Source organism: Phalaenopsis equestris, unplaced genomic scaffold (genome assembly GCF_001263595.1).
Source record: "Phalaenopsis equestris unplaced genomic scaffold, ASM126359v1 Scaffold000765, whole genome shotgun sequence".
NCBI lineage: Eukaryota > Viridiplantae > Streptophyta > Magnoliopsida > Asparagales > Orchidaceae > Phalaenopsis > Phalaenopsis equestris.
In genome coordinates, this window is record NW_018165205.1 from 1,156,979 (window position 1) to 1,178,020 (window position 21,042).

The window sequence follows — 21,042 nt, forward strand, 5'->3', positions numbered from 1 at the left end:
TCACACAGTAGAGGCAAGAGAAGAGCACAGGGGGCTTCAGTTTGGGTTGAGCTCAGGCAAGGCTGAGTAGAGGATATTACATGAAGATTTTGACGCAAAAAGAAGAGGGCGGGAGCTTCTGCACAGGGAGGCGTTTTGGATTGGAGGAAGGTCGCGTGCACAGGTGTTTTCGTCAAAAAGAGGAGTTTCATGTTTCTCTATGCCGACGATCCCATCGTCGCTTCTCGCTGGAGTAAGGCATACAAGGGCTTCGACGAGTTTGCGAGTACCCATCTGTGGGGAAGAGGAAAAGGAACCACCATGAAGGTTATGAAGTTTTTAGTAAGTCACAATTTCGTCATTGCCTTCTCAGCCAACCCTAATAGAAATTGTATTAGAGATGAGCGAACCCTTTACTGGATTTCTGAGTGCAGAAGGAGAGACAAACAAGAGTTTCATAGGTCACTGTACGTCACAATTTCATCGTTGCCATCTCGAGCGTAGGAGAGAAAGACGGGGGAATTTCAGGTCTCTGTGCCGCGATCACTTTGCTTCTTTCCTTCTTCGCTCTGATCAACTACTCGTTTGGGGCGGTGGTTTCCCTGCGATGCGCTTTCATACCACAATTTGTGGTGTATGTTTACAGGCGACCGTAGTCTGATTAATTTTATGCATGGCGCTGGCTGCGGGTTTGACCTTGTGGCTCGCATTCCCGCGGCTCGCATTTCTCGCTGTTACATTTCCTTCACTGTTCTTATTCCTTCCTTCACTGCCCTTGTTTTTTTCCCTTGGCTTGCCTCTTGCCCAAAAAATCTCCTCTCTCGAGCCCCTCGATTCCGTGGATCTGATGGCTAGCTCTTGTTTCCCGCTTACTTTCGGCGGTTTTGGGTAGCTATTGCAGCAATCTTCCACTCTTCTCTCCCTCTCCTTTCTTTTCTTTGGTTTGGTTTGATTGTTCTGCGCAGTTTTCGCTCTGGACGGTGGTTCCTCTTCTTCAGTTTTGGTTGGTTGTTCCGATGAGCTTTTTATTCTCCGTCTCCCTCTTCCTCTCCCTCTCGTGTCTCTAAAAATCTCTTCTTTTATTCCTCATAGTGCGCTCTGTTTGGTGGTTCCTTTTTTTTTCCACTGTTTTGGTATTCTCTGCGTTATCTACAAGTTAGTTTTTGATTTTGCAATTGGGTGAAATAGTTCAATTGTGGTGGTTTTTTAATTTTGCAATTTGGTGGCTTCTGCCCTCTGCTTTCGATTTCAGTGGATATTGACTTTCGGTTTGGTGGTTTTTGGTGTGATATGTTTGGTAGATATTTTTGTTTCTTTATGCTGCATATGTGCAATGATTGGTTTTCTGGTGACGTTTGCATATGCAAATTAGAATATAGTTGGCGGTGGTTGGAAATGCAAATGAAAAGACAATAGAAATAGTTGCCGTATCTACCAGGTGGTTTTTTATTTTACAATTGCTTATGTGCAATGACTCGTTTGGTGGTTTTTTCTCTGTTTTTAGCATTCGTTCGTTTTTTAGTGAACGTTGGGTTTTAGTTTGGTGGTTTTCGGTATGATATGCTCGGTAGGTCATTTTGCTTCTATATGCTGTGCAATGATTCTTTTGGTGGAGTTTGCATATGTGAATTAGAACATAACATGGTGGTGGTTGGAAATGCAAGAGAAAAGACAATATAAATGTTTGCATATGCAAATTGATGGTGGTGGTGTTTGCATATGCAAATTGAAAACATAGATAGTGGTGGTTGGAAATGCAAGTGATGTTGTTGCATGAAATTCGGTTGAGGTGTTTGTTGTGTTGTTGTGCAGGTGTGATGGTGTGTGACTGTGCTAGTGTGTGGAGGAGGTGGTGGTGATATTGTGGATGTTTTGATTTGCTGATGTGTTGAGGTGGTGGTGGTGGTATTGTGGATGTTTTGGTTTATTGATGCCTTGGTGTGTGGAGGTGGTGGCTGTGGCTTGGTGTGGTGTGGATGTGTTATGCAGGTTGTTTGAGGGGCAGTGGTGATGCTATTGTGGCGTTTTTATTTTTCTCCGAGTTGCGTTTAATATTTTTTTATTACAAATATTTATGTTTATTAGTTTTTTTATGCTGGTGTACACAATGGTTAAAACCAAAGAAGCCGATTCATCCGTAGTGTGGGATAATGATGCAAAAATAATATTTTGTGACATTTGCATCAAGGAGGTCGAATTAGTAAATAAGCAGACAACCTATTTCAACGAGGGCTGACAAAATAATTTTAAAAATTTCAAGGACAGTACAAACAAAGAGTACGATATATTAAGAAAAAAGAGGGAGCTGCTGTCATTAGAAGCCATATTTTACTGTTGGTGGCTTCATGCACCGATGACCCTGCCCCATCACAAGCAACTTCTGTTCTGCAGGTCATGAGGATTATGAAGGCAACTCCAAAAATTTTTGTGGACAATTTGTATCTGTTTTCTATGAAGTTGCTTGAGGACTCAATTCGAAAAGAGTTTTTCATGACGATGACCCCTTAGGGTGCATTATTTATGTTATTTTCATGCGAACAGTGATACTTGAAGGACACCTGATATTCTTTATATTCTTGTGGGATGTTTTATATTTCTTGTTGCACTGGACTTTTTTATTTACTTTTGGTTTTTTACTTTTGGCATTGGGACAATGTTAAATTTGTTTTTGTAATTTTATTTTTCATCGTTATGTTTTCTATTTACCTCTTTAATTTTATTTTGAAGTTGGTTTTGTTAGTAACATTATATGATTGTAGCTAATTCATTGATGCTTATGCATTAGCTACTTCAACACCGAATTACGTGGATGCAAATAAAGAAAGGCGCAGAGGAAGAGTTGCAACGACAGCGTGTTTCATGTACGAGCATTAGTACTCATACATATAGCGCTCTTCTTACATAAAATCTTTGTTCATTGGTGACAAATGAGTTGGGGGTTGCTTACGAGTCACCTAATGAGGTTTAGTAATATGTTCCACATGACATAGATAGTATTCTCCGATCTGTTGGAAGAACTACACAAATCATGCACTTCTTGGCTTCACTAGGACGACCTTAGGGTAGGTGTTAGTAAAAACCCCGTACATATTATCATAGAATAAATCAATGCGAGGAGCTATGGAGTGATTCCAACACTCCTTTGAAATATTTTGTAGAAATCTCAGTAGGGTTAAATGCACCTGTCAATTTTTCATCCCAAGTTATAAACCAACAAATCCTATATTCGAACAGATCCCACAGAAATTTCGCAAGATGCACAATATATACTATATTTTCAGGCAATTTTTCTTATTTATTACATTCATTTTTTAAATGATTATAGTAATTAAGTTACCATTGTTTATCTTTTTAGTATTGTATTGGAGCAATTAATGAAACATGTTTATGCACGTATTCCCAATACTGAGAATATCACATTCATTGACTGTCTGTTCTGGGTCAACGACGTTTAATGTCATGGATTTATGTGACTTTAACATAAGCTTTATTTTTTTCATGGCCTGTTGGGATGATAGTGTGCATCACAGCCGAATTTTCAAATTTGCAACACGAAATATGTAATACAACTTCCCACATCCACTGACAAATTCGCTTGAGATTGTACTAATCACCTAATTTTTTTTACTTCAATACTAATCATTTTATTCACATAAGATAAATATTATTTGGTCGATGTTAGGTATCTGTTGCAATGAAGGTATCTCAAGCGATTAGTTGGTGTCACATGTGAAATCATAATGAAGACAATCAAGTTTCCCTTCTTTTTCAGTATTAGGTTTTTGAGTTTATTCAGGATGGCCTTTTTTTTGGTGATATTTATATCTGACACACACAAACTTGGTATTACGTGGGTTAAAGACAATCAAAAACCAATTTTTTATAAGGACTGCTTTCTTTTTGTAGTAACAGATTCGTTGATTTATATACTGAGTTCTTTGAGACATCACGACTGCATATAACTTTAATTAATTACTTTTGTTATTAATTTTTACAAATGTTATATGTAAGGGTATATGGTTTTTAAGCCTTAGGAAAGATGAGCTTGAGGATTTCCGGTACCTCCTAAGGATTGCACTGCTACTGCGGACTACAATGTTCTTTGTTTACTTCGCGACAACCACATAGTTACAGGAGACAGTTTTACAGATGCCCATGGAGAATTATAAAAAAGTGTGACTATTTTAGGTGGGCAGATGGGCTGAAAGTTTCCAGCACTGAGAATGATTGGACATGGAGAGTTTTCCTGGAGGATGATTTATCTTGTGACATACACCGTTTGCATTTTTAAAATAATATATTCATATTATTAATTATTATTTTAATAGTCATTTTTTTAATTTTGGTAGTAATGCAACTCACTGTTCAGGGATAAATCTATCTTTATTTTATAATATTCTGCGCTGGATATTTGCTTTTAAATATGAAATGTATTTGTATGAGTAGTTCTGTTGCAAACAACATTTAAATACAAGGGTATAATAATCAATTGTCCAGAAATAGCTGCAGCAAAATTGTTTTCAAACTGTAAAAAATAAATAGAGAGTCAGCTTCTGCGCAACTTCTTCCTGCCACAGCTGTTGCGCAGCAGCTTATTAATAAGTTGTAGCTACCCCAAACAGACCCTGTGTTTACCGTGAGGTCTTCGGGCAGGAGAGGAGTTGGAATTCAGATTGGGGAAGGAAGATGCAGGTCATCGCTTCGTTCAAAGGGTGGTGCGAGTTCTTTTGCTGTACGGTTTCTAGCGAAAAGGAGAAATACAAACCATGAAGCCTCAGAGAAAAGCGCCTTCTTAATTTTTAAAGCGGGACCGCGTGAGGGTTTACAAGGACAATTATAGGAGGTTTAAAATTAGATTAAGTAGGATTTTTCATTAATTAATTATTCTATTTAATTTTAACAATCAACACAAGGTTAGTGTTTTAAATTATGGATTTCATATATATGCTTAATTATTAATTGCTATTAATAGGTTTAATAAAATCGAAGATTAGCGAAGTAACTTTAAGGATAAATTTTATTTTAGAATTATTTCAATTACTTCCATGCATGCATATAACATTAAATAAGGATAACTATAAAATAATTTAAAGTTAAGAGTTAGAATTTGAATGAATTAGTATACATTAAATTGAATAATTGAGCATAAATATATGCATAAAACATAAATATATGCATAATGACCACTTAAGCATTTAAATATTTTTATAGGTATCAAATTAAAGGAAAAGTCAAAATAAAAGATTGAAAATCTGAAAAATAAGTCATACGAGTTTGATGTGAGTACTCATATTTTTTATCTATAGTAATATTTTGTTTCTTCCAACCATTTTGTAGTTAATGATACTTGCACAAGTTATGACGTATTCGTTTATTTTATTTGTCACATAGTTATGAATGTTATATGTTTGTTGCTACATATTATTATGCATTAGTTAATGCTCTCTCTCTCTCTATATATATATCCTTGACATGTGTTTTGCTCTGCTAGAGTTTACTTTGGTTGAAACATGGCGACTCGAGTAGCCCGGAACGTGAACTTTTCCTCTCGTCGTGCTCGAAGAAGGGTAGGGGATCGCGTCGAATCAGTTTCGTCGACTCGTCTTGCTCACAGAAGACGGGAAGGGGATTGCGTTGCAGCAGGTCCTTGCCTCGTTTCGAAGAAGAGGGTTGGGGATAGCGCAAATCGTTTCTTTTGTTGCCTCGTCGTGCTCATAAAAAACGGTAAGGGAATTCGTAGTAGGCCATCGCCTCGTCGTGCTCGAAGAAGAGGGTAGGGGATAGTACCGATCGCCTTGTCGCCCCATCTACGCGCTTACGTCGATATCTTCTCTCGTTTACAGACGTTCAATGATTTTCTCTGTTTTTTGTCTGCTGCTTCGATTGATTTTCCTCCCTTGAATCAATACCTAGGCAAAGAATCCTTTGTTGAGGAGCTTGGTAAGGGACTAGACTCTGAGAAGGTTGTCGACCATGAGGTGTTTCCTCAGATCTACCATGATTCTCTTGAAGGGAAAGCCGACCGTCCATTTGTTAAGAGGGCTTGTACGAAGGATGGCAAGACCACTCTTATTTTTCAGGCCTCGAAATCTTTACTCTGGTTGAAAAATGCAAATTCACACTCTTTGAAAAATTTTAGTTGGGGCCATCTCAAAATGAAGGTTATTCGCAAAGCCTTGAGTATCTCAAATTTGTAGGACAATGGAAGGTTGGTCTCTTTGATAGGAGACATGTGATGATACAATTAACTACGGACGAAAACTATGTTAGGATTTTCTCCAGGAAATACCTCACTATTGAAGGAAAAACTTTGAAGTTGCTTAAGTGGTCTCCTGAATTTGATCCAAACCAAGAACTACTTATAGTGTCAATATGGTTTAAGTTATTTAGGCTTAAGTTGCATCTTTTCAACCATCATGTCCTTTATTTCATCGAGGCCATGCTTTTGAGACTAATGAAATTAGAAATTCCAATTTTTAATCTCACCAGACCTTCTGTTGCTATCATCTTTGTGGAGAGAGATATCATACTACCTGACATTGAAGAACTTTGGCTTGACATTGTGTATAATGGGTACTGACAACATATTTTCATGGAACATAGACTGCATCATTCCACCCATTGTAAGATGTTTGGACACATATTGGAAAAAAAATTCAGGCTCCATCCTAATTTGAGACCCCAACCTCAAGTATCTGACCTAACCACTCAAGAAGCACCTATTCCATTGGCTAATATGGTGGAAATTGACTAGAGAGGACATTGCCACTGATTTTGCCCCAGAGGAGCACCACTTACTACCTCAACCCCCACATGCTATTGAAAAAGAGGATACTCTCTTTTTGGTGACAGATGATGCTCCATGTGCTATGAAAACAATTATTGCTGATTTTAAGGACCTCAAACTTTGGCAGAGTGCCATGTTCAAGGTGTACAACAAATAGAAATTGCCCTCATTGATGATCAACTCGGTGATAACTTAGGACAACCCTTGGAAGATGCTTGACAAGTTTACAAAACCAGGAAGAAGATAAAAGGACAAAATGAACTCAGGAATTTATAGGAGGATGCTTTGCTCATGGAAGCCCTTATCACAACTTGGTGCTCGACTCTCTCTCTAGACCCAGGGAGAGAGGAAAACTCACTCACCATGATTAAGCTCTCTGATGGAATTCTGATACTTCAGTCCAATCATGAAGCCTCCTCTCGAGAAGTGTTTATTTGTTTGGGGAGTTTATCCTATTTTTTGGGTATGCTTGTAATTTTTTGTTACCTTTTTGAGACTTGTATGCTTTATTAGTGGGTTCCTAGCACTCACTCACTAAAACCTTTGTATCTTCTTTGTATCAATGAAATTTTTATTTTGGCAAATATTTATATACATATATATATGTATAGAAAAAACTAAAAAAAATTTAAGGGCTAATATATTAAAGCAGAAAAGATACAGAAAAATTGCATGAGAGGGCCTAAAAGAAAGCCCAACTCACACAATACAACACACACAAATCCCAAATAAAACAAAGATACATAAAGGTAAAAAATTAAAAAGCCACCAAAAGACACAAAAGACACAAGTGCTAGGGGCGTCCCACTTTAGTCCTTCCTCTGCCTCTAGTTCTCGGAATTGAGCCGGCTAACAAATTAGTAAAATGAGTACCATTGCCCGAAGTAACGAAAGTATCATTCATCAGATTCCTGAGCTCAAGTAAGTCTCCATTCTTCTTCTTCCTTCTGAATCTGTAAACTTGCCATTTTTTATTCGATGATTGATTCATCTGTTTAATAGATTGTTCCAAAGTTGGCCGGACAGGTGTAGACTGTTGCACATCATGATCCCCATGAGCCTGAGTAACATTTACAACTTGCTCAACCTGATGAGGTGGCAGTAAAACAGCAGGAGTATTGCCACTTGTAATATCGATGATAGGTTCTACGACAAGTGGGGTCTGAAGAATCTCCCTCTCACCCATGATAGGAGGTTCCAAAGACTGCTGAATGATTGTCATATTGTCTACGAAAATAGTGACGTCTGCGATCGATGAGAAGCTGGATGACCCACCCTGCTGAGCAACCTACACTTTCAAATCCTCCTCAGTTGCTGGAAGCATCAGGCGAAGAGGAGACAATTCATGCTTCACACACATTAGAACCTACAGTCTTTGCAACAGTTGACAATCCTTCTTCTGGTGCTCATCTGCTTTTATTTGCCCGACGTTTTGTTTATCAACAAGATGATCAGATGAGCCAATCTTCTGAGGAGGAATGACAAGTCTATTCAAGGAGGAAGAAGAAGATTGGAGGTAAACTTCAGCTTGAGAACTTAATGGATGATACTTTGGTTACTTCGGGAATGACTCGGCACTCAACAATTTGTTATCTAGAGCTCGTCCTAGAACTAAAGGCAGAAGCAGGACTAAACTGGCTCGTTCTTAGCTGCTTCTTTTCTGTGATTTTGGTATATTTCCTTTTTTTGGGTTTCCCTGTATCTTTTCTCTTTTGGGGTGTTTGTGTGTGTTGTATCTTATGGGTAGGTTGCCTCTATTGGGCCCTCTCATACAACATTTATGTATCTTTCCTATCTTAATAGATTTAGCCCTTGGGCTTTCAAAAAAAAAAATATAGTATGATGTTAATTGGTTTGTTGACTGAAATGAAATGTAAAAGGTTTGCAGGGCACTATGATTATAATGTATTAAAAATACATTCGAGCTGTTTGGTTCAATTTAAAATAAAAATAATACTTTATATATTTTTTTTGGTCTGAAGTAGATTGAAAATAATGTATTTCAAAATATTTTTTTTTTGTTCGATGACTGTAGCGGAGGGAAGGGGAGGGGCGGCAGCCTGTACAATTGATGATTAAGGCGGCGACGACTGCGGGCGGTCAACGATCGACAAGAGATGGGCAGTTGAAGCCGAGAGGCAGTGGGGCTGACGGCTCGTCGATAGCATTTTACATGAATGATGTAATTCAAATTCGGTCAATCGGCCGAATTCTAAATTCTTCCAAAATGAATTATGATGTAAAATTCAAATTCATTTATACTTTACATTATATTTATAATTTTTCATACTAAACACAATCTTCTTGAGTCCCTGCAAAGAATTACAATACACCACAAATTCACTTAACCAAACAAAACCTATAGTGAATTGAATTCAATGAACACATGAATGATATGTCTATACTGACAGCTTGTATGTGCATGACTGACTATGATAGAGTCACTGTTTTATGATACTAGCAGGGCGACGCTAAGGTACCTGCACACATAAATAAAAAAGGATATTGTTATTGAAGTACCTTAATTGATACATTTTTTTAGAAGATGCTCTTGTGGCGGTTTACAAATATATAATGATATTGATATGCTATCGCTTTCTTTTCCCTTGTATTATTATAATTTAGGAGTGTGAGTTTTCACTGAATTTTGTTAGCTCACAGTTGTTTTAAACCAACATTTCAGATGTAATTAATTTATTAAAAGATAAGCAATAGAAGAGAATATTTATAGAAGACATGAAAAATATGTAATGAAGTAAATTTAATCATACTATTTTAGTTTGATTTGATTAATGCCTATTTCATTTATTAATATATAGTTATATAAAATAAATATAAAAAATTTAATTCATACCGTTTGATCTTCTGTACCCGTCTTGATTAATTCCAAGTCCCTGATTGAGTCGTGACAATTGTGGGTCTTCCATAGATTCAACTGAGTGAAAATTTGGTTATGTTGGTTGTGGAATGCATATCTAATATGACATTTCATACCTTGTCACAAAACAATTGATTTTTAACATATTACATATTTATCTTTGGAGATTGTTAATTTTAATGGAGTGTACCTCAGATCATCACACCAGATAGGGATGTGAATTTTTCAAGTCACTTTTGGAGGATAGGGTATAACACACCCATAGACAGATGAACATACAAAGCTATTGAATCATAGTTTGAGAAATTCCTAAGATATTTTATGTGAAAGAGCATCAAGTAGTATGATTAGTTCTTCCGTAGGTTGAGTTTGCTTATAATAAGTTCACTAGTTAATTCACATGTCACAATCCTTTTGAGATTATATATGGAAACAATTCTCTCATAACTTTAAAAGTAATGCAAATATTTCCAACTATCGGGATCAATATCGGCATAGGTTAGAATCAGAGAGATTCAAACTTTACATGAGTTGGTGAGGAAGAGAATTGCCAAATAGAATACCAAGTACTAGAAACAGGTCAACAAGTCCAAGAGATCCCAAATTTTTAAGAAAGTTGACTTTAATATGGATCAAATTGAAGAATGAGATGTTTTTTTCAGGGTCTTTTGGAAAGCACAAGCTTAGAGTGCATTCAAGATTGTTAAGAATTTCATTGACAATACACACAAAATTGATTTTCTAAGAGCCTACAATTTTTTTCATATCTTTAACGTCGTTGATTTGTTGCCATACTATGAGGATCCAGGTGCTTCTAGTGAGGAACCCAAGCCATCTCTTACTCGGTGAGAATGATGCGGAAGCCGGTCTACGGTTTTAAGGTGGAAGCTATTCTCAATTTATTTTGGGATGAACAAGAGAAGCAATGAAGTGGAAATTTTGTTTAGTTTTCTAGTCTAGTTCAAGTTCAGCCTTCAAGGCTGGCTGGTTTCTTTAGGACCTTTTTTTTTTCTTATTTAGCATTAGTATTTGGTTAATTTGTTTGGGAATTGTATATATTTTTATTTGTGAATTGATTGGGGGATTTTTGGTTGGTTTTATGTCATTTGAGGCTTATTTCTATGTTATTCTTGATTTATGATTAATTGCTAATCATAGAAAATGAAACTAAACATGTATTTCAGGAAAAATAGGAAGGCGGGGTCGTGTGCGGTTATTTAGCCTGATGTACTCTTATAGTTATCTAGTTAATATATTTTAGTAAAAGTTAGGGGTTATTAGAATCATGTGTGATTAGATTTTTTCTTTATAGCACGCATATGGCTGAATTGTTGATCAGTTGTTGTGTATTTGTTGCTGATACATATGGGGTGAAAATTTAGCGGAGTTTCTATCAATTTTTTGTGAACCACTTGATTTATTTAGGACATTATACCTCAAAGAGGGGAATAAAAGAAGCGCGAACGTCTAGCATGTTAGAGCAGTTTTGCACTATTCAATTTTTCTAGTTTCATTTGAAAGGTGCGTGGAAAGGTATATATATTAATTTTAACATATTTTCAAGTGAAGTTTAGCCTGCATCCGTGAAGGGTATATACTTATCTTATTCGATTGCTGATTGAGGATTATGTTAGCGAACTATTTTCTTTGTGATTAGAACGTTTCAGGGTCAGCAAACTTTGTTTGATTTTAGTAAATTTAGAGTTTATGATGTCTCTTACTGAATGCAACCTTGTTTAGGTTCAAGATGTCTTGGTATTAGATTCGAAGAGAAATTTAAAATGGTTTGTATAGCTAAGTTTCTTCCTTCTTGTATAGCTTTGCTGGCTTGTCCATATTAACATTCATATGTTAAAGCACTTATATTTAGTTTTTTCTTGATCTTGCTGTCCAGTACTCTCATTGATTGTGCCTATTCGTTGGCTTTATGGCTTTCACGTCAAGTACGTTTTAAATAATATGCAGGTATATGTGAAGAGTGTTTATTTCCCGCATTCACCATCTTCTTGTCTCAAGTAATTCTTTGACTATTTCTACTTGTATTTTCATTTTTATATATTTACTTGATCCTGTAAAATATGAGTACAGTTGATTCTGTTCATGTTAATCACTTCTTTATGCTTAAGGATAATCATGTCCGGATTCCCTAACAACCTCTTCATGATGCTTTTAATAAGAATTCTGACTCTACTTTCAATTTTATTTTGCTATTAAAGCTTAAATAATTCTTAATTGACTTGAACAAAATGTTAAATTTATCATTTTTTGTATTTATCATCTTAGAGAACTGAAAGATTAAATTCTTAATCGAAACATTTACCTGAAACTCGCCTAATACTTTCTGACTTGAAGATAGTTAAAGCCCCCTTTTTTTATACTTATTATTTTGCTAATTTTCTTTTGCTCTACCCCTGAATAATTTTTTAATAATTGTAGTAAGAGCAAGAAGCATGTTTGTTATGGGTAAAGTTAGATGGCTAGCACTAGGTAACGCATGTTCTAACTGTCATTAATGGTGAGTGAAATTTGATACTCTTGAGTGGTTTCTAACAATGGGTATGCATATGCTGATACCAGAGTTAACCCAAACTATAGTAGAAATAAAAATATCATTGCTGAATTCAAATAGGTATACAACGACGACACTTCAAATTTGAAATAAATGATAACAAACATAAAACGACGAAAGCAAGTACCCCTAAACTGTATCCCGGGATGGTAGAGGTCGGCTAGGTGGATCTAGGTGGTTAGCAGGGGTGGCGGCAACAAAGGAAAGTTGATGGCAGCGAGGGGGAAGTTTAGAAATGTAGGGACAGTGAGTATGGGGCTGTTCAGGGTGATGACAATGAAGAGTGGGGGTGGATAGTGAGGGGATAGCATGATGAAGGAGTTCTCTGGCTGTCCTGGGCTGCAACAGCACAATGAGAAGGTTGGGACAGTGAGGAGGAGGGGCAGTTTGGGCAACAAGAATGCTGGAAGGGAGGGGAAGATGACTGGTAGGTGGAGGACTGCAGAAAAATGCAACTAGAAGACTGTTGCAGACGATTGCAGCGAGGCGGCAAGGAGCAACGTGAGTGGCTGCGGAAGGGAAAAGGGGAAAGATAATCACCAACTCAAGAGAATGATACAACCGAAGCACCATCGAAACCCTCGTTTGCAGCCCTCGAATGGGAAACAGATGGAGACGGTTGTCTGGACGGAACTCTGAAAGAAAGACACAATAATCTACCCTAAACTCAACAAAAATGCATATAGATAGCTCCAAGCAGGTGGGAAACAAAAAAGGGAAAAAGAAAATAGTGGACGACAAATCTTGACCCTCCGTAGGCCGGAATTGAGAAAGGAAAGGTAGGTATGGCGTGAGCGGCAATTCCTAGCTCTAAGAAAGGCGGGAATCCGAAAAGTAGAGGAAGGCGGTGGCGTGTTGAGTTAATCCCATGTATGAGAAGTCTGGCTGGTCCAGCAGGAGGTTATACTGGACCCGCCCCAGGCCGGATCAACATTCCATCGCGCTTGTGTCCCAACACCCTCGTTAGTCTCCCGAGGTTGGGCAAAGCTTCGACTTCATTTGTCGAAGTTTTCACTTCTTTGCCTGTAATTCAAGCAGCACTTGGATCCCACTGGCCACTGCACTGTCCCCCAAGACACCCGAGTATCTTTCCAAGTTTATGCGAAAACATCCTCTTTGGTGCAATCTTTTGGGAGTTTACTATTGAACGAAACTGAGTATGCATGTTTTGCCTCTGCTCCTGAACACTCCCAAAGTTATCCACAGTCGGCTTAACCAGATTTGAGGTGGGGGTAATCTGAACCTTCCTGTACGGAGGTGGTGCTGGTGGTAAGGTATCTACTCAGATATCTTGAAATGGTCTTTGTCGTGCCTGTCTTTTGTCTTGAGCTGGCGTCTCCGTCCCATCATCCGTTGTCGTCACCAAAATTTGTACTACCGATGTCGCTCTGCTGGCAAGGGCTCCTGTGAACTCGAGCTCCGCCGGAGGAAGTAGGATGACGTGCTTCCCATTTTTGGTGTAGGAATATATGTTTCTGAATCCGTCGTGTTGAGTCCTCTTGTCAAACTGTCACGGTCTCTCCAACAAAAGGTGACAATAATCCATAGGGATCGCATCACACCACATATGATGCTGCAGCTGGCTTCTGATCGAAAACTCCTAGAGGCATCTCCGGTCAATGCTTACTCTGTTTTCCTTCTTCAGCCACGTCAGTGAATATGATTAAGAGTGCCTATGAGTCATGAGACTCAACTTTTGAACTATCTGTGTGGATGCCACATTCTTACTGCTCCTCCATCGATGATGTGATTGCAGACCTTTTCGTTGACTGTGCAGTGGATGTAGAAGATATTGTGGCGAAGCTACTGTAGATCCCTCGTATCCTCAACCTATAGGATCCGTCGAACAATAAGTGCTTCTCCTTCATTTTGTGGCAAATGGTACATCTCCTCTATGGTGCCCTGCTTGGTAAAAGACATGACTCGAGTTGAGCAACTGGAGACAATGTGCCTAAATCCATGGCATTTGAAACATTTTATGGCAGGGGTTGTGGTAGGCATGCTACTCTTCTCAGATTTCTTCTCACTAGGGATGACTCTAGCCTTATCTGAACTAGCTTTTTCGACTTCCTGAGATGTGCTCCTGTTGGTGTTTTTAACTGTGGGTGGTTGCCTGGCTGGTGGTGTTTGTTTGCTCTGCTTTTGCTTTCTCTCCACTTTCAATGCTAAGGATTGGACATCTTCAATTGATGAATAAGGCTGCAGCTGTACCGCGTTGTTAATTACGGATTTAAGGTCCCCCTCATAACTGGTTATGGTATGCTCCTTTGCCTCGACCAAATCACATCTCATCTGCAACTGATCAAACTTCTCCGTGAACTCCTCTATCGACAAGTCTCTCTGTCGCAGGTGGTGGAGCCTCAAAAAATTAACCTGGCGGTAATATGGTGGGAGATATTTCCTCTGCATTGCTTTCTTCATCTTCTCCCACCTGGTAATCTTATTGCTGCATTCTCATTTTCTTTGTCTCTATAAGTTCTCCCACCACAAAGTGACATTTTTGTTCAACTTGATAGCAATTAATTTGACATTTTTTATCCTTTGACACATCCTTGTACTCAAATATCCGTTCAACAGATTGCAGTTAATCAATAAAACCTTCTGTAACTCTGGCTGATTCACTTTGATGTCGAAGTTTCTACGCCCTCTAAATGATATCTTATCTTTGGAAATCTCCCTCTGGAAGGGATTCATATACCCTTCTCTGTGCCTCCTCTGATACTGGATTCTGAATCGTCGTAGCTTGTCTTCTGCATCACCATAATTCTCCCTATGGAAGGTATTCAAATCCTCCTCTCTTTCTTCATTTCGAATCTCTAGTTGTCAGTCGAGCGTAACCTCCTCTTGGGTCATCTCATTAGTCTCCTCAAGCTTCGACGAAGCTCTCACCGTATCTCTTCCTGGGTAGACTCGAGCATATATCTTCTTGGTGGCATGGTTTAGGGTTTGAGATTTGTTGAAGTGGAAAGGGTATTTTGGTGGTAGGAAAGAAATTTTTTTGATTATTGTGGATGCTAGGAAACCTTATGATAGGACCAGAATTAGACTAGCTCAGATACCAAATAATACCGGAGTTAACCCAAATCACAATAGAAATAGAAATATAAATATTATTGCATAATTCAATGGGTTACAATGATGACACTTCAAACAAGAAATAAATGATAACAAACATAAAACGGCGTCAGCAAACATCACTAAAGTGTTTCCCACAATAGTGGTGGTCGGCTAGGTGGATTGGGGTGGTTGGTGGGGGTGGTGGCAACAAAGGAAGGTTGATGATAGCGAGGGGGAAGTGCAAAAATGCATGTACAATGTGCATGGTGGCTGTCTGGGGTGATGGAGACGAAGAGTAGGGGTGGATAGCTTGAGGACAACAGGATGGAGGGGTTCCTAGTTGTCCTGGACGGCAACAACGCAATGAGAAGGCTGGGACAATGGTGACGAGGGGCGGTTTGGGCGACAACAATGCTGGAGGGCGGGGGGGCGATGACAGCTAGTTGGTGGAGGATTGCATGCAAAAAAAAAAAAAAGGTGACTTGCAGACGGTTGCAGACTGCTGCAGAGAGGTACAACGACATGGAGCAACGTGGGTGGCTGCGAAAGAGAAACAGGGAAAGATAATCATCACCTTGGGAGAGGGATACAACCGGAGCACCACCCAAATGCTCGAAGGGGAAACAGACGTCGGCGATTGTCTGGACAGACCTCTGAAAGAAAGACACAATAATCTACCCTAAACTCAGTAAACATGCATATAAATAGACTTCAATCTTGTGGGAAACATAAGAGGAAAAAAAAGAAGCAGTGTGTGGCAAATCTTGACCCCAGTAGGCGGGAATTGAGAAAGGAAAGGCAGGCATGGCGTGAGCAGCAACTTTCGACTTTGATAAAGGCAAGGAAGAAAGGGATTAGGATTTTCCGGCGTCAGCAACAAGTTCCTTGTATGAGAAAGCCGATCGGTCCAGCTCCGTCGAACCTTTGCCAGAATAGGGGAAGAGCTAGGATGGAGTCGTTCCTTCCTTTGGAGATCTTCTTCATATGAGAAGTTTTAATGGCTATTCTCTGGATTTTTCTTGCCTCCCCATTGCTTCCTTTGTGTGAGACTTTCCTTCTTTTTTTCTTTCCTTTTCTTCGTCAATGAGAGTCTATAAATTTCAGTTCTCTAGTTGTAGGGGCAGTTTTGGTGTGAGTTACTTTTAGATTCGTTTGTGAAACTATTCTCTTATTTTAGGGCTGTATCCGAGGAAGCCGTGGCGCTCCGGTTGTATCCTACTCTAAGGTGGTGATGTATCTTCCCCTATCCTCCTCCCTACCTCTTCTTCTTCCCGTCCATTAGCCGCCTGCCATCCCCATACCATCCCAGCTGTCCTGCCGACCCTTTTTCGCCCTTGTCTTGTCGTTTAGCCTTTCCACTCAGCCTCCCAACACCCTATTCTCCTCCAACCTGTTGCTGGCCTTACTGTCCAGCACTCTCAGCAGCCCCTTGCATCCTATTGGGTCCCTCACAACAGCTTTTCTTGCTGCCTGACACACCTCACCATCACCCAGCACCCAGCACCCCTCACCACCCTTCCTTGTCACCTTACCTATCACCCCACTCACCCATACCCCCAAACCAACCACCAACCACTAACCACCCTTCCAACACATCCAACAGCCCTCAACCACCCTTCTCTTTTTCCCTTATCGCTTCGCCGACACCCCCTCCGCCCTCGGATCTTTTCTTCCGGTCCTAGCTGGAGATTGGTTTGCTATTGTATTTTCCCTTTCCGTTTCTTTCAGGTTGTAATCCTATTTCATTATTAATAAAATTTGCTTTTGTTTCCACTGATTTTCTTACTAGTTCCGGTATCATTGTATTGCATGCATCATATGGTTAATGGGAAGTTGTCTTCATTAGCTTTTGATAAGGCAGACTTAAAAGTTGTTTGTTTATTTTTTTTTTGTGGCTTGGTGGTCATGGGGTCTGAGTCATGAAAGCAATTTTTATGAAAAACAACGATATGGAAGTATGCATCAACTCCTTTGTGGAACACCATCGTTATAATGTTATTGGTAAAGCATGTGATTATTAGTTTCATCGTCCATTATGCTTTTTTGAAGGAAAAATCCAAGGGCCTTCAAGGAAGATAAAAGAAAAGATATGTGAGGAAATTACAATATTTGAAATATTAGCATTCAAGTGAAATTAAGGAAAGAAGGAACCCACAAATTTTGCATAGTAAGACCCCTTTTCATTGAATGGGAACCCAGGATTTCTCATATTATCATTGCTAATCTCCGCTTTTTCTTCTTGTGAGGGTACATCTAGAAATGGACATTCCTTGGACATGCTTGGTTATATTTTTTTTTCGTTTGTATCTTTCTTATGAATTGTTGTTGTGACTTTTGAGTATTGCTGTATTTTGGTCCTTTGTGTTGTTTGTCATTTCTCATAGCTGTTGTGGCCTATGCCATATATCAGGTCTTTGTATATTTTTTTTTAACTCGAGCCAACTTTACCACTCTACTTTTTTTTTTTTTTGCTAAAATTTATCTTTTTTACCGCCCGCTAACCATTATCACTAAATTAATATTTAGCTTTTCCCCTCAAAATCCCCATTCCCCATCACCATGTATATTCTCTTATGTGATTTAAATTGCCTTGATACATAATCAATTAATTACTCTCATCCTGGTTTGGAGTACATTGAAACCCATTCAATGGTGCATCACTATAAATCTAAAATTGTTATGTTCTTAGTGAGATAACTAATATCAGTTAAGTTGTCAGATGCTTTTTTAATTCTTTAAAAAGTTTCTTCTTTTTTTTTTTAATCTTTTCAAACTTATACCATTGCTTTCAACTTCGGAGAATCAACTAATGTTCTTTCATCAATTCTTTTGTGTCTCAATAATAATATACTTCTCAACCAAAATTCACAAGTGAAATTTTAAAAATTATTTTTTCCTCAATAATTTAAAATTATGCTTGTAGAGTATATCAAAATATTACCAATGAATACAATTACAAATTGATCAATGTATAATATGAAATTTCATTCATCAGATACATATAAATTGCATGTTCTTTTGTTAAGCCAAATGGCAATATTGCAAATTCAAAATGATCATACTTGTTTCCAAAAGCTGACTTTATTTTACTTTATATTTTTCTGACTTGATAATATTTTAATCACAAATCAATTTTGATGAAAATGGAAGCACCTTTTAATTTATCAAATAAATTGCCATTCATTGATAGTGGATATTTTTTTCATAATAATGACTTTCTTAAACTTCTTAATCAATGCACGTTCTCAGATACACATTTCTTTTTACAAAATATGCATGCACACTTCAATGCGAATTACTTGGTTTAATGAATCTTTTTCCATCAATTCTTATAATTTACATTTTAATTCTTGCATTTTTTTTTAAGTTTTCCGATGAAAAGATCTGAATGTTTCTAATATTTGTAGTTGTAATTCAATCTTAGCTTTAACTACTTTTTCAGGTGGCAGTGGCAGTCCAAGTAATAAAAAAAAAAAACCATCACTATGAAAGTCTACTATAACTAGAAAATTTTTTAACTACTTATTCAATTTCTTCTTCTTTGCCAAGAGCGCTATGCCGCCATTTCTAGTCTATTTTTTAGTTTTTATGATACTGGCTAGGGAAGATGCTACATTCTTATTACGTGAAAAGTAGAATAATTTCTTATTAAGCAACTTAAACTTAACTCTTCTTCCAATATTCAAAGTGGCAAAGTGTTTAACGAGCTATTCCATTCCCGAAATTTCATCGAAGTCATCATATGTATCATAATAAATTGTGCTGATAATTTCTTAACTTGGATATCTACGTCAGTAATATATTTTCTTTTTGCATATATATTTTCTCCACAAAGCATTATAACACACAATGCAGATACAAGATTAATTTCAACTGATAAATTGGTAGAAAAAAATTTGATTTAAATAAACTTGAAGTTACATAATCAAATACAACTGTACCAAATAAATTAGAAATCAAAAGTGTAGTTATAACTACTTGTGATTCATTGGCCTATCACAGTTTACTGACGAAAATTCTCATTTTTACTGGTTGGTTGATCTACTTTTGTAAAGCTACTTCATTAATCTGTTCTAGTAACTTTCCATAGCATTGAATCTTTCCTTGTTACCCTCTTGAAATCCCTTTTGTTGGCTTGTTCCTGATACTTTTTTGGCCTGTTGCCATTCTTTTTCAAAGGACAGTCCATTTTATTGTTTTTTTACTTATCCAGACTTGTAATACTTAAGTGTTGATGGTGGAGTAAATTAATCCTTGAACATTCTCATAAATCCCCCTGAATCATTGATAATGACTTCATCCCAAAGTTCTTATGGTGTGCTATGTCTGCCTGATTCCCTTAGCTTTTTCTTCTAATACAAAAACTGCAAATATAACCCTTCTATTATCAAGCCAAATCATAGTATGCAACTTTTATTTCTTTTTTTACTAGCCAATCTCGAGAAGCAGATGACTTGATCCTTTAAATGTAAATGACTTGAAAGTTTGAAATATTCTCTAGTGCTGTTAATCTGATTTTTGTATCAATTTTTCTTTTTCAAATTTATGTCAAAATTATATTTTGACATTTGTTGCTTAACTATTTGTTTGTTAGTGATGCCTAATGCTATAAATAGGGGCATTAAAGTCACATTGCATAACTCATCTTGCAAATTTGGTTTAGCTTTTTGTTTACTGTAGCTATTATTCATTCAACTTCCACAAGCCATCAATATATTTCCTAATGCATAGCTTTTGTCATTATATATAAGATAATATTAATTAAGCTGACTTTTCAGGTGGAAAGCTCGTTCATTGGCAGTTTTGACAGATCTAAAAAATCTAAATGCTGACTTCCTCTGTGTTCAGGTGTGCTTCCTACTTTTTGCTTTCAACCATACAATTATATTGTCCTCACTTTATGACGCGCGTGCGCGCGCGCGCACACACACACACACATACAGTGGTGGAGTTAAAAAAAAATTTTTAAGCGGGGTCACAAAGTAGAGATTACAAAATTAATCTGATCTATCTATAACAATGCTATCTTCAATGGAAAATAATAATCAGTGAAATTGCAAGTGTATGTTCCTAATATAAAAAAAAAAAATATTTTATTGGATAAGGCCTGATGTACAAATTGATTATTTTATTTATAATATAAGAGCTTTTTATAAATTAAGGCGTAAATCTCTATAGGTCAACTGTCCAAATTTAGACATGCAAAAATAAAATTTTCTTTCCAAAATCAGCGAGTTGAGCTATTCAGAGTTGAAACAAATAAAATGTGCAGGTTTACAAATTTAAAAACAATTAAAATAAGACTTTCCTGCTCCCTAACACAACCAAATGAATGCCTGTAAATTTGTATTAATTTTTTTTCATGGACCTTATGTTATCTTATAAAAGTGTTCTTTGGATCACAACCAAAGAGATAAAGGAGAGATTTTTAACATTTTAAAACACCTTCTCTCACTGCTCCTTGATGGCGACTCACAAAAAAATGAGCTAGATAACATTGTTTCTAATCAAGTTTCACTATTTCGATTCGATGTAGTCTCTTTTTCTTCTTTTACACTTTAAACATCTCTTAAATTCCCGCAAAGTTGAGGCAATTTTATAAAATTAATTAAATCTTAATCATATGTGGATCCTACATACTGTCTGTGTACTTCTCCATCAAATCTCTCAATAAATGTAACTTCTATAATAGATCTGCTCGACATAAATCCAAACTGATTATGAGAACCCAAAACTTCTCCTATCTCTAGTTGGGTTTGGTGGAGGGGGTGG

The 21,042-nt window shown here is 37.4% G+C and overlaps 1 protein-coding gene across 5 annotated transcripts in view; it reads left to right on the forward strand.

Annotated features, from left to right (window-relative positions):
* The window catches only part of LOC110031048 (carbon catabolite repressor protein 4 homolog 4), a 107,258-nt gene that overhangs the window by 22,195 nt on the left and 64,021 nt on the right, over window positions 1-21,042 (forward strand). For 3 of the 5 annotated variants that reach the window (XM_020734082.1, XM_020734083.1, XM_020734084.1), the window contains exon 4: window positions 20,049-20,118. In XM_020734082.1, the coding sequence (XP_020589741.1) occupies window positions 20,049-20,118 (70 nt within the window). Of the gene's footprint in view, window positions 1-11,609; window positions 11,660-20,048; window positions 20,119-21,042 lie in introns of all 5 variants that reach the window. The other 2 variants (XM_020734080.1, XM_020734081.1) reach the window with 1 other exon arrangement.